General features: G+C 39.2%; 1 protein-coding gene across 2 annotated transcripts; it reads left to right on the top strand.

Annotated features, from left to right (window-relative positions):
* Positions 1-5458: 5458 nt before the first annotated feature.
* On the top strand, positions 5459-16966 carry LZTFL1 (leucine zipper transcription factor like 1). Of its 2 annotated transcripts, none has more exons than XM_058024363.1 (10): positions 5459-5524; positions 8084-8208; positions 8660-8854; positions 9362-9422; positions 10285-10353; positions 11731-11796; positions 11927-12004; positions 14695-14853; positions 15335-15438; positions 15997-16966. In XM_058024363.1, exons 1-10 carry the CDS (start codon positions 5522-5524, stop codon positions 16013-16015), a joined length of 879 nt encoding a protein of 292 aa, XP_057880346.1. In that variant the 5' UTR covers positions 5459-5521; the 3' UTR covers positions 16016-16966. The 2 variants fall into 2 exon arrangements, with proteins under 2 accessions (XP_057880346.1, XP_057880338.1); XM_058024355.1 differs by having other exon boundaries at positions 14680-14853.
* Positions 16967-17775: the final 809 nt, after the last annotated feature.

Raw genomic sequence — 17775 nt, 5'->3', positions numbered from 1 at the left:
GGGCCTGCAGTGAGAGGGCGAGAGGGAATGGCCTTAAGATGAAACTGGGGAGATTCAGATTACATATTAGAAAAAAATAATAAATCAGTGTTAATGTGTTAAGGCAATGAAACAGGCTGCCCTGTTGAAACAGGGAGATGTTGGGGTCACCATCCCTGGGGTGTTTATGAGGCCTCTGGCTCTGGGTGATGTGGGTTAGGTGTTAGAGTGGCAGTGCTGGGTGGACACATGGACTGGATGATCCCGAATGTCTCTTTCAACCTTGATGATAATTTTGAGATTCTATAAACATGTCTTAGCATACCCTAGAAAGAAGGCAATTCTAAGGTTTGTCCAAGACTACGGGCAAATTTAATGTGAGAGAAAAAAAAATTAAAACTGTATCTTACTGCACTCACACCATGCCACTTCTTTAACACCTTTATTGTGATTCAATTCTGACTGTTTGAATCAACAGCATTTGGTAGAGGCTGTACTCGTAATAATTAAAATTCTCTGGGGAAATTTGAGGATGATAATATTTTTGAAAGAACTATAAAAGAGTAGTGCTTAAAGAAAATCTCATCACTAACACAGTACCCAGGGGCTCAAATTATAACAATACAGCATGCAATCACATATTGTTTTTCAGCTTCAACAGAAATGTTATAGAAAACATATACTGCAGGGAACACAGGATAAACTACAAGGAGCAATCCTTCTGGCAAAGGAATAGTTTCTTATTAGTATTAGGCTCTTACTGACAGTTTACTATCATTTAAAACCAGAAAATTGCATGCAATATTGGCCATTATCTCCTGCAGTAATGAGATATCCCCCCAAAGATTCATGTGAGTGTTTATGGTTCATTCTCATTTCATTCAGGAAAGTGCAGTCTGGCATCACTCTTACTGTTATGGATTATGCATTATAGAGGCATCTCAGTGATACTACTGGATAATGGTAGCTTATGGCTTCTCTGAATAGATTATTAGATTTATTTTTTTCTGCTTGAAATTCTCTTTCCTGCTAAAGCAATAAAAATGTTGAACTTACAGCATCAGTCTAGTCTAGCAAAACAAACTAGTTGACATAATCTATGTTGTTTTCACAGTTCACACTGTGTGCATTTATGAGAAAGAAAGGCGAGTGAGAGCTGCTATGAAACAGCTCTCAGAAAAGTCTCAGAATTTTCCTAAGGGAATTTTCTTTCTCCATGCACAGCTAACAAGTAGCAATAAAAACTCAGCCCTACAGTTCTTCTATTACTCAGAGACTTTGCTAGAGAACCACCAGCTATAATATCATTACCATAGTAATAGTTATTTGTTAGTCATTCTTCCAGTCACAGCAATAAGGCAGAGTTCTCAGCTGATGTGCAGTGAGACTTCTAGAGATGGATAACCTTTCCCTGGGCAGTACAATAGTTTGTGTCTACAAGTAACACCAGAGCTAAGCAGTGCCCATGGCAACTGATGGCTCCCCTCTATTTGTTAGGTACAGCCCAGCTTCCCAAAGAAAAAAGCTCTGAAGTTGTGGAGACAAGCACGTGAATAAAAAATAAATATCCTTTGCTTTCTGTTGAAGAAAAGCATAGATGAAATCCTGGCATGGATCTGAGATTTGTATCTAATTTCTTCTGGATGGCAAGCTCACTTTATTGTTGGCAGTATGTTTTCTTTGAAACTCTTATCCAAAATAAATGCAGTAATTCCCCTAGAAAGTTAAAATAATCTCTTTTTTTTTTTTTTTTTTTTTTTTTTTTGCCATCAACAAGACCAAATGTCATTTGAATCGTACATTTAGTTGCATTAGGGCACCATGATGTAGGAGGCAGTGTTCCAAACAGGCTTCCCCATGGAAAATACTGTGTTTGATCCTGTGGGGATGATGGTGTCCTTCTCATGAGATTGATAGGACTCTCAAGTGTGCAAGCAAAAGAAGGGAGCTTGGATTGTTAGGGAGGTTTGCAGACACAAATGCAATGTGTCTTCTCCTGCACCTTTAAAGAGGCTTAGATTTGGATGGCAGAAACATTGCTCTCAAATCCTGACTGTTCTCCCCACACAGGACAAGATAATCTCTTGTCCTGGCCACTGTTGACATTTTCACTGCCCCAGGGTCCCGGCTCACTTTGGCTGGAAGGGCTTGCAGACCTCTAACTCCTGCTTCTTCAGGTCAGATGAGACATGTTTGAAGAAGATAACTGGTCGGAATTGTTTCCTTAGAAACTACTGGTTGTGAGTAGTAAAGCAGAGATCTGTCCCAGTGGGTTGTGAGGGGAGCAGAGGGAAGCTTGAGACCCCAGGTGCAGCTGTTAGTTATTTGTGAAGTAGACACTGCTCTTTGGGGCCCCTGATCCAAATGCTCCCCCTCCAAATACTAGCCATGAAAGGTGATAATTTTCTTTGTAATTCTGTGCTGTTTTCCTCAAAACCCCATTTCTGCCCTGGTGTCCTTTGTGGAAGCTCTGGAGGTTGGCAACAGCAAGCACAAAACCTCTTATCACAACCTAATGCACACTGCAGGTGTGATATGGGCGGTGTTATCTCCTTTTCTCCTTTTGAAGACTGACATAGCACTAAGTACAGGAGACAGCTAAAGCCAGACAACACTGACAGGAACGGATTGAAGGCTTAAACAAAAAGAAATAATGAGCATATGGTACATTCCCACAGTGGTTGTCAAGACAGACAACAAATATCTTTGAAGGTGGGTTAGAGAAATTGAAAGCAGACAAATTCCAGAATGATGATCAACCGCTGCAGTTTGGGCTTGGCTGGCAGCTCAGAAAGTTGCCGGTCCATTCAGTGGGGAGGGTAAATGGTAGTGAAGGCTCAAAATGTGCAGGATACACATGTATCTTATTCTGTTCCTTTTCTTACTCCTGGTTATTGCCACAGCCAGAAAAGGAAACAAAATGCTTTTTAGTCTGATCCTGTGTGACAGCTTTTTGGCACCTGTTATTAGTTTCATCTTTTCCCAGCATCTCATTTGCCCTTGCTCCCTGCATTGGCAGAAGCGTAGGGGCAAAGGTGTCAGTGAAAGGGAGGTTCCTCTGTTCAGTGTTTTGTGCTGCTCTCACACCTTGGCCATTCAGAGGTTGCTCTCTCTGTGACTGGTACCTGAAAACACGCACTTCTGTTCTCTTGTGCTTCATTTCACTGGGGTCTCTTTGCTAATGAGTGTGCAGAAGCAGCCAAGGTAAACACTTCCAGGTGCAGGGATCTTTGCAGTACAGAGCAATGGCATCATCAAGGCAGATGAACCCAGATCAGCAGAAGCTGAGGCTGTTACTGCAGCTCAAGCCTCCTTGAACATTCAGTCATTCCATTCAAGCACAGTCATTCTAAGCTCTGTAGAGAGGAACTGCTGACGAAAAGGAATGAGAGAAACCCATGGCTGAACATGTTTTGGCCCAACAAGATGCCAACACTGTCTCTTAGACAGGCTATATAAAATCCCCATAAAAGTTGCCAGTCAACATCACTGGTGGCAATGTGTGTTGGTAACACCTTTTTCTGCACAGCTTGCTGAGGAAGCTGAAGAAGTGATGCTGCCAGCATGTACTGTGTGGTGGAGCAGAGGACAGAGAGGTGCAAGCTCACAAGGCATAGCACAGCTCCTGCCCGGTCTTTTAGGCCAGTTTCAACTACTGTAGAGCTGCTTAAGCTCAGGAACAGCCTTTGTGCATATGGTCTGTCTTTCTGCACTCCCTTGATTGCCACATGGATGTTGTTTTCAGTCACGATGACAGGCTATTTTGATGGAATTTTGTCACTTGTTCCTGATTGTGTCTGAAGTAAATAAAATTTAGGTTAGATTTGCCACCAATAGAGCTGCCTACTCAAAATGGCCCATTAATCCTAAATTGGTCACTGCTGCTTTTAGGGCCATTAGTTGATGAAAATGCACTGCAGGCTGCAGTCAGTAAGACAAATACAATGTTGAGGAATGGAAATTGCAACGGATCCCATTTTTCCCTTTCAAACTATGGAAGAAGGGCAGTTTTCCCTTGGGGCTACTCTGTTTCAGAAAGTGCCTGGATGGAGCAGCTGCCCAAGTACAGCATCTCTCCTGCCTGTGTGTTTTCCAAACAGCCTTTTCCCAGCTTGCTGCTTCCTGGTCTGTTCATCATTTAGCTGTGTCATTCCAGTGCTCTGCTTCCACCACTTGTCCAGATATGGAAGGTGATATTGGCTTTTGAAGAGTCCACTGGTGTCATGGGAGAAGGCCATTACATCCCTTCTTCCTGTTTGTAATGGGACAGATTCAATGATCAACATTTCCTCTGTCTGTGGCTCACTAATATTGTATCTCTGCTGTGACAGATCTGGTCTCCTTCTGCAGGCCTTGAAGAATTAATGGACAAAATCCATTAATTCTTAATTCACTGTTTAGTTGCTCCTTTTACTTACACTGGAAAATCCCAAGCTCTGTCAACATTACTTTTGTCCTCTCCTGAGGTGCAATCAGGATTCAATGCAGCTGGGCCACCTCAACGGGTTAGACTTTTTCCATGCATTCAGCTGATGGATGCCAGGTAATTTTTCTGCATTTTATAAACTTTTTGGGTGATCCAGGTGAAAGACTCTGGTGACAGTTACCCCACCTGCAGTACTCCAGCACAGGAAGGACATGGACCTGTTGGAGTGAGTTCAGAGGAGGACCACCAAGATGATAAGAGGGATGAGGACCTCTCCTGTGAGGAAAGGCTGAGAGAATTTGGGTTACTCAGCCTGGAGAAGGCTTTGGGGTTCCTTAATTATGACCTTCCAGTACTTGAAGGGAGCCTACAAGTTCTTGTAGTGACAGAACAAGGGAGAATGAGTTCAAACTGAAAGAGAGGAAGTTCAGATTAGTTATTAGGAAAATATTCTTCACTGTGCGGGTGATGAGGCACTGGAACAGGTTGCCCAGAGAAGTTGCAGATGCCCCAATCCTGGGAGTGTTCAAAGCTGGATGAGGCTTTGAGTCACCTGGTGAACTAGATGATCTTTAAGGTCCCTGTCAACCCAAACCTCTATGGCTCTGAGCTGTCCTGCTGACATGCTAATGCTTTGCAAAAATGCGTGTTTAGTGAAAAAGCCTTTGGGGAAAAAAAAAAATCTTAGGTGGTGTAAATAAACGGGGGATATTTCCCATCGCGCCTAAGGGCCCCTACCGCTTCAGCAGCTCACTGCTACACAGTACAGTTTTCCAGATTTCTCACTGCTACACAGTACAGTTTTCCAAACTGCACCTGAGCACGCAGGAAACACAAAGGTAAAGTTAAAAAATAAAATAAAATAAAATAAAATAAAATAAAATAAAATAAAATAAAATAAAATAAAATAAAATAAAATAAAATAAAATAAAATAAAATAAAATAAAATAAAATAAAATAAAATAAAATAAAACATCTGCTTTAGCTGGCACGGCGGCACGCGGGTCACGTGGGCGTGCCGCCGCCAATCGGAGCTCGCCGCGGGCGCTCGCGAGGCTTCGGTCTCCATGGCAACGCTGGGCCCGCAGCCGTCCGAGCGCCGGCGGAGCGGCCGCCATGGTGAGTAGCGGGAGGGGCCCGCCCGGCATTCCCGCTTCATTCCCGCTTCATCCCGGTGTCCCGGCACCGAGGCGCTCCGCCCCGGGCGGCCGGCCCGCAGCAGGGGCAGGGGTGCGGCCTGTCGTCATGCGGGAGCCCTCGGGGCAGCTGCGACCGCCACCTGCCCTCCCGGGCATCCCTGCCATCCGTGCGGAGACTCCCGGGGCTTGGGGTTTGTGCGGGATCCGGTGGCCAGGTGGCTTATCTGCGTATCAGCGTGGCTGATCACGAGTGGCCTGTGCTTATGTGTTTATTTACTAGTATAGTTTCGTTTCTGTCTGTAATGAATAGAAGCTTTCAACTAAACCCTCCAACAACAGCAAAGACGACATTAATTTAGTTTTCTGTATGATCTCTCATCTGCAATATGTGGGACTTTGTGGGCAACATCCGTCTCGCAGCCACACTGTAAGATGGTTTTATCTAGTGCTGCTGCGGCTTCCTCGGCTGCACTGAGTTTCCGGATTGTTTGTCAGAACCCAGGACATCCCTCTGGCTGTCCTGAGCAGCCAAGACCCCTGCCTGGGGTCTCAGAGACCCTGGCACAGAGCCCAGGATGCCTGTGGTTTTGATTATGACCCACGGAGCAAGTTACCAACCTTAGATGAAGATCTTCAAGCCACGACAAATTAAGTAGAATGATAGTGAATTTATCACAGGGTGAAAAAGTAGATTTTGAGGTTTTTTGAATTCAGAGGGGCAAGATGGAGACATCTAGGCATGTCCAGCCTTTCTTCTTCTTCTTGGCCTCCATCTTCTGCTGTGATGTTGGCACTTTTAGATTAGTTTGGAGTAGAAGCTCACTGTCTAACATAGGTGATTAGTATTAGAAAGTAACTGTAAACATTGTATATGTAGTTCTTAGTATAAAGACATAACATTGCCCCGGGGGCAGGCAGAGTGCCTCTGTCTTGCTGAGCAGACCTCGGCAGGACAGGAGAAAGAATTTTATAGATAAGATGCAATAAACAACCTTGAGACCGAGAAATGAAGAGCTCTGACTCCTTCTTCAAGTGCTGGGCTGGGAAAAGAGACTTTCTAGCTTCTTTCAAGGTCACTCTGACCAGCTAGAGACCCCGACAAGTATTGATTGTTCATCCAGGTATCCCAGGATAGCATTGTCACTGGAGCTTCCCTAAGGATGACGTGATCAGATGAACTGTTTTGTCTGAGTTAGTACATTGGTGTCTCTCCCCATCATCAGCCAAGCTAACAAAGTACATTGGAGTAAATGAAATGGACCTGCCTTTGCATCAGCTCTCCAGGGACTGTGGTGACAAACTCCCAATCGTGCCCTGTTGTGCCTCCTTGGCACTCATGCTACCTGCATGAGCTGTGTAGTTCTGGTGTGGTTGCCCATGCCAGTAATCCTTTGGAATAGAGGCACACATAAAAGGGCTACTTAGCCAGCTCTAAAATTACTTCCTTCTTTATTTGCCCTGGCAATATTTGTTTCTGGGTGTCCTGGTTTAGGGCTGTTGAGAAACAAAATCAGATTATCACTTAAGATCTTCATCAAAACCAGCATGGGCAGCAGGTTGAGGGAAGTGATTCCCCCCTCTGCTCTCATGAGACCCCGTCTGGAGTGCTGCATACAGTTCTGGTGTTTCCAGCTTATGAAGGACATGGAGGTGTTGGGGCAAGTCCAGAGGAAGAACATGAGGCTGACAAGAGCAGTGGAGCACTTCCCCTGTGAAAAATAGACATGTTCCAGATGTTTAGCCTGGAGAAGAGAAGGTTGTGGAGCGACCTCATAGCAGCCTTCCAGTAACTGGAGGGGGGCCACAGGGAAGCCAGAGAGGGATTCTTCATCAGGAACTGCAGTGATAGGACAGGGAGTAATGGGCACTAATTGAAAGAGAGTAGGTTTAGATTAGATATACCAAAAAAAATCTTTATTGTGGGGGTAGTGAGGCACTGAAACAGGTTGCCCAGAGAAATTATGGATGCCCCATCCCTGGCAGTGTTCAAAGCCAGGTTGGATGCAGCTCTGAGTAACCTGGTCTAGTGGGAGGTATCCCTGCCTGTGGCAGGGAGTGGGAACTAGACAGTCTTTAAGAACCCTTCCAACACAAGCATTCTATGATTCTGAGAGAAGTCTCAAGAGTTTACATAAAAAGTAACAAGCATAACATACTTTCCTCTGGGCTTTTGTTAGTACATCTATGGAAGATATATCATACAGCTACATTATGCATGTGTAATGTAGTACCAAGACATACTTATCCAAGAGCTTCATTTCCTGTACAGTCCTTCTGGTTCTGGTTCTCTGCCTCTGTCTCTCTGATTTTGTATGACTTTTTGGAGGTTACTTGAGCCCTTGCTTCCAAGTGCTGGAACTTTCTCACCCACTTATGAGAGGTGCATAGGGACTCAATATACTAAAATGTGGTTGTTTTTCACCATGCTGGTTTGCATGCTAACCCTGTGAAAGCAGTCACAGGAACTAGTCAGAAGGCGAGTGTTCACAGTGGTTCTGCTCATTTTTCCTTATGTTTGTGCTTGTATCCTCCCCTGCAGGCAGAGCTGGGCGTTAATGAGCACCACCAGAACGAAGTGGTCAGCTACATGCGCTTTGCTCGCTTCAAGCGTGGCTTGTGTCTCAAAACAGTGGATTCTTGTTTCCAGGACCTCAAGGACAGCAGGTGCTGTGTGGGGTGGTGCTGAGCAAGAATAAAACAAAATATCCCAGCAGTGGCAGGTCTGAATACTTTATGGGGTGACTTTTCTCTATTTAGGTTTTTATATTCTTGTATTTTCCAGAAGTTACAAGCCAAATGCGCTTAAACCCAAGCTCGTCAAATTCTTAGGAATTAACAGAGATATTGACATCATGACATTGCTTCATATCTTGCTTCTGATATGTAAATTCAGTGCAAGGCTGTAGCTGAATTAATATTTGTGATTTTACTGATTTAGAGAGAAAATTCAAATAAAATAACAAATTAGTAATGCTGTGGTCATCTAATAATGACTGACAGTGGATGTTCTTAGGAAACATTGCATTATATGAGTGGTACCAGTGTAGTGAGATCTCATAACAAGGCAGAATTGTTACCTTTATCACACCTGACTCTTCTTGACGTCTCTGTTTAGACTGGTTGAAGAGACCTTCACAGTTGATGAGGTGATAGACATGCTGGATGGGCTGCAGAGTGTCGTACACAGCGAAGTGGAGTCAGAGCTCATCAACACAACTTACACCAACGTTTTACTTCTGAGGCAGCTCTTCTCACAGGCTGAGAAATGGTACCTGAAGTTACAGACAGACGTCTCTGACTTGGAGAATCGGTAACAGCTCTTGGACTATTCTTGCAACAATAAGAAAACGTCAAAGTGTTGACTATTTGCATTCTTTTCCTAACCATAGAAACCTATTCTTTTACTATTGTAGCAGTGATAGGTTAACTTCAATGTTTCCATCTATAAAATAGCAAGATACAAAATAATTTCAAAATTGCGAGCAAGATGTTTGATTGGTAATATTCTTACTTGAATTAATCATTTAAGAGCGGGTGACTGGACTCAAAACTTTTGTTGTCTGGTTAGATTATATTTTAATTAAGAATGCTAAATCTATTATAATGCATGTATCATGCTGTTGCATGACATGATCTGTTGCATTTATGGTATTTGTGTAGGGCTTCATCCTGTACTTCTGACAAGAATTTTACATGCAAGAAAAAGCATAGCAGCAGCCTGGTAAAATGGGTTTCTTAGTGTAGCTCTTAGTAAAGAAATGCCTTCTTATATTTTTCCTTTGGTAAATAAATGCCTCTTTATTTTTTTTTTCCCAAGAGAATTATTGGACCAGGTTGCTGAGTTTGAAAAGTCAGAATATACCTCTTCAAACAAAAAGGTAGAATTTTATTTTAATCAAATCATAATCAAATGTCATGTGGAGTCATGACAGATGTTTAAAATGCTTAGTATTGACTCTCTGTGCCTAGGAGAAAACCAGAACCAAAACTCCACCATTTTTCTTTCAAAACAGTCTTTGAAACTCTCCAAAATTTCACATTTTGCATTTTGGCACCAAGGCTCCCTCTGAAGTGCTTTGGCTGTTTCCAGAGTGCCTGTTCTGCCCTTCTGGGGTGTGCCTCACACACCTCATCCCAAGGTCAGCCAGATCAGGATGTGTTGAAGCATCTGCTCCTGGGTTTCCTTCCCTTGGCACTTGGGTTGAGACTGGGACATTCACTTGTGCCAAAAGGGACCCAAGAGCTGAGAAGATTGCACAGTACAGATATCACTCTAGTTTGTCTTGCATGAATATGGCTGCAAACCTTATTAAAGGTGTATTTATGTATATTATATTGTATTTATATATATAAAATTCATGTTATTTTCAATAACTTAAATGAAAAAAATATTAGGAGCTTTGTAAATACTTTTAACTCTTACAATCACTCAAATATTATGTTCTCCTTGCTCCTTTTTTCTTTTGGTTGCTGCAGGATTGTCAGTCTTCTGTCAAACCACATTTGCAATACTTTTATGTCTCTGTGTAGTATCTTTGTTTAACTTAAGCTCAAAGTGAAGTCCATAACTTAGGAGCCAAGGAAGCAGTAAAAAACGAATTTGAAATAAAAGGTTGTTCATTTGCTTTGCAAAAGAAAGCTGAATTGACTATCAGTAGTTATTTTGCAGGCTATAAGAGTACTTTTCTTCCCCCTAGAAATATGTATAATTTAATTTTTTCACCTTTGTTATTTCTTTAGTCCACTGCAGATCCCATTAAACCAAAACTTGCTCCATTAAATGAAGGTGGCTCAGAGCTGCTAAACAAGGTAAGAACTTGGCTATTCAGGGAGTTGTGGTCAATGACCATTCTGCTTATGCAAATGAACTGAATAACTGTACAGTAATATTTGTATAATGTGTCTGTCACTATACAGACATCACAGTAATGTATCCCAGAATGTAAAATAAAATACTGGTAAATTAATAAACATTGTGAGCATCAGAAATTTATTGTACACTTCTGATCTCTAACGTGTATCGCAGTATCAACCCTTCTTTTACAAAAACATTTTGGTCTTTGTAGTAATTAATTTTTCCTTTTAATGGAGTAAAATAGTAAATTAGTTCCATACAGCTAGCTGGTGCTTCAACAAAGAAGTAAATTAAAATATACAGCTGGCTGAAATTACCAGGTTATTGAACATTTTTTGTATCACCTAAAGTCAATTGTATTACATCCATTCTTTTTTGTTTTGTAAGTTGGTTAAATCCCTCCTGAAGAAACAGGCACTTAAAGAATTTGGAATTTACTGGTTTTGAAAACATTTGATTTCTCACTTGCTAAACATTTTCAGAATTATGAAACACTTTCTAGTACTTAATCCTATCAATAATTTTTATTAGGTATTGTACTCATTTTATTCACCTACACTTTTCTAAAATGTCACACTTTTTACAGTACCCTTTTAAGTTTTTGGTAATCAAGATAATTATCAAGGAGTTTTATTTTCTGTCTTCTGTTCTGTATTCCCAAATGATGTGTGGAGTACGTCTGTCTCAAATTGTTGCTATTTGCTGCAATAATTAAAGCATTCAAAGAATTCAGGCTTGTTTTGCTTATAGGTTAATGTAGTTCTCTTCCAAAAATAATTTCAAAATCACAACAGTTTTTCTTGAATATGTACATCTGTTGTCTTTTTTTCCCCAAAATCATTCAAAGCTCATGTGATGAATTTATTCTGATGAAACATGGGTATTTCCTGTGACACAGAACAGGAGATGCAGTAACCTGGTATTTGTCTCTTTTGAAAAGGAACTGCAGATAAATTCTTCCTTACCTGTTGATTGAAAATATGAATTATAAGCAACAATGTGATTTGCATCCCTAAACATGCAATTTTTAATAATGAATCTTGTTACAAACAAGATACTGATCTCAATAATCTCAATGCAGTAAAGCATATGTTTAAGTGAACAGCCCTATATGTTACAGTAGAATTGGAGACTTAAATTGCTTTCTCACTGAGGCAAAAAACCACAATAAATTAATGAATTACTGATTTCTTGTGGAGGCCATTTTTATAACCATTTAGGATCACTTTTGTTTTCTTAAGTTATGAAGTGTATTTCCTTCCCTGAAATATTTGCAAAATCTGAAATGGTGCCAGGGTGTTCACAAACATTTCTTGTTCTTTAACCCAAAGACAGTTGCTCATCTCCAAGAAGAAAATGAAAAATTGAAGACCAGACTCAAGACCATAGAAACACAGGTAAATTGCCTGTAATCTTGGATGCTTAATGTTGGTTACATATTTTAAAATATCTAAATAAGAATCCCATGCTTATTATGTTTTCAGTTAAAATACATTTCTGAGGTTTTAAATTTTCAATGTATTGCAGGCTACTGCTGCTCTAGACGAGAAGGCCAAGCTGGAGAAGTCACTGAGGGATTTACAGATGATACAAGGAGATCAGAAGGTAAATATAATTATATCCCTCTGCTCCCATTTAGCACAACTGTTGCCAGCACATTCAAAATATTGGTTTGTATGGTATGTTCCTATTCTGGCAAATAGAAGAGTTTGAGTTAGTGTTGTTCCTGCTGAGGTTGTCTGTTCCTGCTAGTCTGTCAGTCAGCAGGTAATCCATAACATTAGTTGATGTTATGACATGGGTTCAGGAACTATCAGAATTCATATTCCCAGGGCTGATATTTGTATTAACAGACACAAATCCATGTCTGTCTGTTTCTTCATGTTTAATAGTGATACCTGTCATTCTCAAGGTGGTCATGATACAAAGCAGGGACCACAAGCAGTCTCAGATGGAACTCTTTATTATTGAACGTGCCTGACCTTTTATGTACTTTCTAATTGTTTATACTTCTTCTATCCTAACTATCAGCTATAATAAATCAACACAACACTATTAGTAAAAAGTTACAGTGACCTCAGTTAACTTTCTAAAAATGCTTTTTCCAGCTACAAATTTCTCTTCTTATCTTTTTTCAATTCCTCACTTCTCTTAGTCTCCTTAGTTACAGCCTTGGAGAAAACTCCTTATCACCTCCTTCTTGCTTCTCAGCTTCTTCTCAGTCCTTTTAGCTAACAAGCCTGCTGTTAACCCCTTCCACAGATACCTAACCTGGTTTTTAGAGCAACAATAAAACACTCATTCTTTCACACATTTGTCACTTGATGTTGACAGGAACAAGCCAGACTTGCTGCTTGTTTGATGTTTTGGTAGTTCTCCCTATATCAGCATACTGTTAAAACTGTTTCATTGTTTATTTTATTACTTGAGGTTCCTAATCTGTTTTGTAAATGAGGACTCCAGCATGGTGAGTTGCTAATGGCAAAAAAATGTAAGAAGCCTCAAGTCATGTTGACACAAATAAATCTCTTCAGGTCACCTGAGTATTTTTCCAAGTTTCTGCCTTTATTTGTCAATAATTAGAATTTTCCAAAGTTTTCATATGTAATTGTGTCTTAAATTTAAAACATCTCAGTTCAGGCTTTCAACAAAATTAGAACAATTTAATCCCATTATTTTAAGTAATTGACTTTAAAATTCCTGCAATAGTTACAGATTAGGAAATAAGATTCAAGATAATAAAGCATTTTAATTTTCATATTTTAATCCTGATTTCTTTTTATTTTGCTTTCTACCTGGTTTATGGTATGTACTTGGTTTCCTTAATATGTTAAAAGTTTACTTAGTAACTTTCAAAATTGTATTCAATAATATTTTTAATAGGGAACTTGATTAATCAGTCATGACAAAGATTTTCTTTCTCTGTTTTGTTAAACTTTAAATTATTAAAGGTTTAAAATATAAAGGGGTGTATTAAATCCTGGATAATACTGTTTGTAGTGTTGAAAGATTGGAACCAAATCTCATCCTGCTTTTCTGGTTAAATATGAATTGGCCTCAGTGTCAGGGCTGCTGAGTATCTTCAGCTTTTATGTCCTAATTTGCCCTCTGTATTCTGTCACTTTCTCTCAGTTGTTCATAAAGCAGTACATTTCAAACTCTTTGAGCAAACAAATGACTGCCAAACCACAGCTGGTTCTTAAGGATCAACTCATCAGATGGATTTTTTTTTTTTAATTGATAGTTAATAGATGGCTTCACATAGAAAGTGTGAGTTACAGTAACTGGGAGTAACTCCCAGCAGTAACTGGGGGTAACTGCTCTGTTGGTTCAGTTTAATTTGAAGATTTAGAATTTTTGCATAATTGGCATATGTAATGGTTAGAAAATAAAAATTAAAATGCACAAAATGGATGTAGTGCTTTTCAACACTGCAGCCTTGGACTGTGTCTCAGAATTCAAAATAAGCTTTTCATCTGTACAGGTATTACTATCCTGTTCTCAAGTCTTATGTTCCAGATAGAAAAAGGACCAAGGCTTTCTTAGGTTTTAGATTTTATTGTTTTAAGGTGCTTCTAGTTCAGCCTCATCCTGAGTCATGACACTTTTGAGTTTGAAATTGAGCTTTAAAACCTGGGAATGTTTTGTGTTTGGTTTTTTGCTTTTCTTTAAATGAAAATCTATAGAACAGTTACACTATTATTATGTTTTATGACTCAGAACTGATGTTCAAAAAAGTTTCAGTTGATTCTTCTCATAAGGAAGCAGGAAAGTTGCTTTGCAACTTGGAGCCTCTTTGTGTAAGACACCTGAGAACGGTGCAATGTTGGTACCTGGCTGAAAGTGTGAACCTTAACACTTTCAGCCTTTCCTACCTGTCCCACACTAACAGCTTTGGAAATGTTTCAAAAACACGTTGTAGTGTAGACATTCAGATCTTAAATGTTAATTTACTGTTTCTATATGGTAAATAATTTCTTGTAATATTATTCATCCTCTGGCTCTAACTAATTCCTAAAGAAGCGAAATACAGGAACTTAAAATCTCATCTTGGCTGAGAAGACATTCCAGCTATCTGTAAAAAGCATTTATTAACAAGATTTTAAGTTATAAATCAGTCCCTGCTCTAGCTCCTTTTTAGTTGAAGCACTTTGCAGGAGTAACTTGTACATCACTATTAAAAGTGAAGGTGTACCTACTTTGTGTGGAATTTTGCACTTAAAATTTTAATTATTTCTTCTCTTGAATTTGACATATTTTAAATATTTCTTCTGTTGAAGTATAACGCAAACCAGGATATCACTGAACTGGAGAATAAAGTGGCAGCTTTGAAATCCCAGTTTGAGAAGACTTTGAATGATACTACTGCAAACCAAAAATTCTTGGAAGAAGACTTGGTGACAACAAAACATGACTTACTGAAGGTTCAGGATCAGCTATCCACAGCTGAAAAGGTTAGCATTTTACTGTAATGTGAAGATGCATTCCTTACTCACATTTTAAGTGATTAGTGATTTAACAAGCATAAGCTACAAGATACAGAGTTTACCAGGCCACACTTTTGCCCTTGTATTTTTGTTATTTCAGTGGCAGAGCACATGAAACATAAAATAGCAAACCCACAACGAACTGCATAGTTATAATAGATAAATATTTAAAAAATGACTATTTGTCTCAATAGAAATTTTGCATGAAAAACATATTCCCAGTCTTCTGAAGACTTTTAGCTTGATTTTGTTAGAAAATGAAGTTGAGGTATCTATGGCTGCCCCAGCAATCTCATTTGAATCTACCAGCTGACTTTATCTAAATTTGAGTAAGTTACAGAAAACTAGTATTGTCAAACTTGAGGAGGAAAAGCAAGTTGTTTTTTAAAAAAATACTTTTGTCTAGTCTTCATAATATGTAAAAAATAATATTGATGTTATTGTGTAGGAGCTGGAGAAGAAATTTCAGCAAACAGCTGCCTATCGCAACATGAAAGAGATTCTCACCAAGAAGAATGAGCAGATAAAGGATCTGCGTAGAAAACTTTCCAAGTAAGTGGTGCTGCCCTGTCTGTCTCAACAAGATCCTTGTTCTGAATCCATGCTCTGCTCCCATTTTGTCTCTAAAACAGTCTATATATTTTCCCTTAAAAAGAAATTCTAGCAGGCTATGCTCTGATTTTTGACAAATCAGTCCTTTGAATGGATGTTTGGTGTGGTTAGGGCTGGTGTGTGCAACAGCAGCTGCCATGTAGCAAGTAATGAGAGAATTTAGTGTGGACAGCATACAGGATATTCATGGTAGATTAGTCCTCAGGTGCTACACACAGAGATACAGATGGGAGATGCTCCAGGTGCTTTGGCAATTGTTTGGGTTTGTGGGTAAGTCATTCCTTCATTCTATTTGGTAAACTGGCCAGTTTTAAAAGGACAAAATAGTCTAAAAAGTAAATGCATTTGTCTGTGGCTTAAGTCATACAGTAAACCATGACAGAAATATGTCACTCTTGGGTGTAATATATTGCTTTGGTTTCTTTAGAGACAAAATGTCTTTGGGGAATTTCTAGTCTGTTTTAATTATTTTTCTATTTATTCTTTTTTAATCCTCAGATATGAGTCAGAAGACTGAAATACCAAAAAGCATCTGATCTATCAGAAGTTGTCATGAAAGAAAATGTAGGCTGGTATTATTTTTCAATAATTTTTGTTTTGAATGGTGTATTCTTTGCTTCTAATGTTTAAAATAATTCTTTATTAATATTAATTTCACACTGAAATTCTTATCTTACTTCCTTGTAAACCTACAATTTATAGGTATTAGTTTCTGCAGTCATGTTTTTAATGGTTAAGCATTGACATTCCTTGAGAAATAGCAAACAGGACCTTGTTGAAGAACTGAGAACATTCCCTACAAAAAAAAAAAAAAAGGAGTTTATTTTTGTTAAAAAAGGGAGGAAAAAGACCAAAAATATATGCATTAGAGTTTTTGATGTCTTCAAGGTGGAAACTCCAGTTGTTACTTTTGTGTAGTTAATGTAGTCATGAAGTAGCATTATATGTAAAAATTCCATCAGTGAAAGAGTAGGAGGAACCAAAAAGAAACGCTGATTCTGTGATGTTACTTCCCACTGGACATGTCACAGTTCAGCCAAGTGTGGTCAGTAGCATTTTTCTAGAGGGCGTTCATTAGATAATGAGATAAATATGCTTTATAGCCAGAGTCCTGGACTCTTTCAGATAAAGTTGTGCTTTTTCACTGTAATTGATTTAAAGCAATTTTGAACATCAGAAGACAGATTCTGATTTTGCCAGTATTCTAAATATTGAGATGATAATCTAAATACGCATAGGTAAGTTAGTGGAGGAACATTTTTGGGAGAAAAGTTAGTTTAGATGTTTTCATCTCCTTTCTTAATGTAACCTCACCAGAAAACAGCTTACTTCTCTTGAGTCTTCTACTTGTAATTCTCTGCCTTGCATTTGTTTGTCAGTTGCCTAATAGTGCATTCTACTTGTTCATCTGTCCCTGTTCATATGTATCTTGTATTTTACTTCAAATAAAATACTATGTTTTCAAACATTTGATCTTTAAGGAGCTGGATTTTTTTTAATAGGAATGTTTTGTATAGCTATTTTTTAATATCTGTAAGAGTGGGTGGCAGATCAGTAAAGAATCTTGCTGGAAATGAGAACATGTAAATTACAGATTCGTGCTCAAAGCCACATCACATCAAACAGCTGTAAAAGAGAGTAGCAGTGACAGGGCTGAGGGTGATGGGTTACAGAAACTGGCATTTAACAATGTTTTTCTCAGGAGCTGCTTGAACTGAAACAGATCTTTATTCCTCATTATTTCTTTAACAAGCAAAGCTGTTAAAATTGCTTTACTCAAACCTGCCATGCACTTGCAGTCTGAGTTCTTCTTTTTTCTCTAAGTTTAAGTTTTCATGTTTTCTGTAAGTTCTGCTGTCTTTTGCCTCCCACTGTTTAAGTGAGGTTGGTATGACATAAAGTCTCATGCCTGTGGGAGGATGTTATTGCTGTAGCACAATAGTAGAGAGTTATGGGGTGGCATCCTCCTCATCATTGACAGTTAAGATAATGAAAGGTATTCTTTTGACCCTTGGACAGTCACTAAAATGTTAGGTTCTTAATAGGCATGTACCAAAGAACTTTTTGGCCTGTGTTTGCTCAGAACAACACGAGTACTTGTCTGGATGAATGTTGAGGGTTTTTTCTTCATAATAACGCTCACTTTATGAGATCAATTGCTGTTTCTAAAATGGCAGGTAAAGGGTGAAAAAAGCCAGAGATTCTCATGACTCCTGCTGGTCTTCTCATCAGTCTTTGACTCTAGAATATTAACTCTGTGATCAGCCCTAATTATCT

The sequence above is a fragment of the Melospiza georgiana genome, chromosome 1, assembly GCF_028018845.1.
Source record: "Melospiza georgiana isolate bMelGeo1 chromosome 1, bMelGeo1.pri, whole genome shotgun sequence".
NCBI classification, from domain to species: domain Eukaryota; kingdom Metazoa; phylum Chordata; class Aves; order Passeriformes; family Passerellidae; genus Melospiza; species Melospiza georgiana.
The sequence above is the reverse complement of the archived record's forward strand: the minus strand, read 5'-3'. Positions and strand labels throughout refer to the sequence as shown.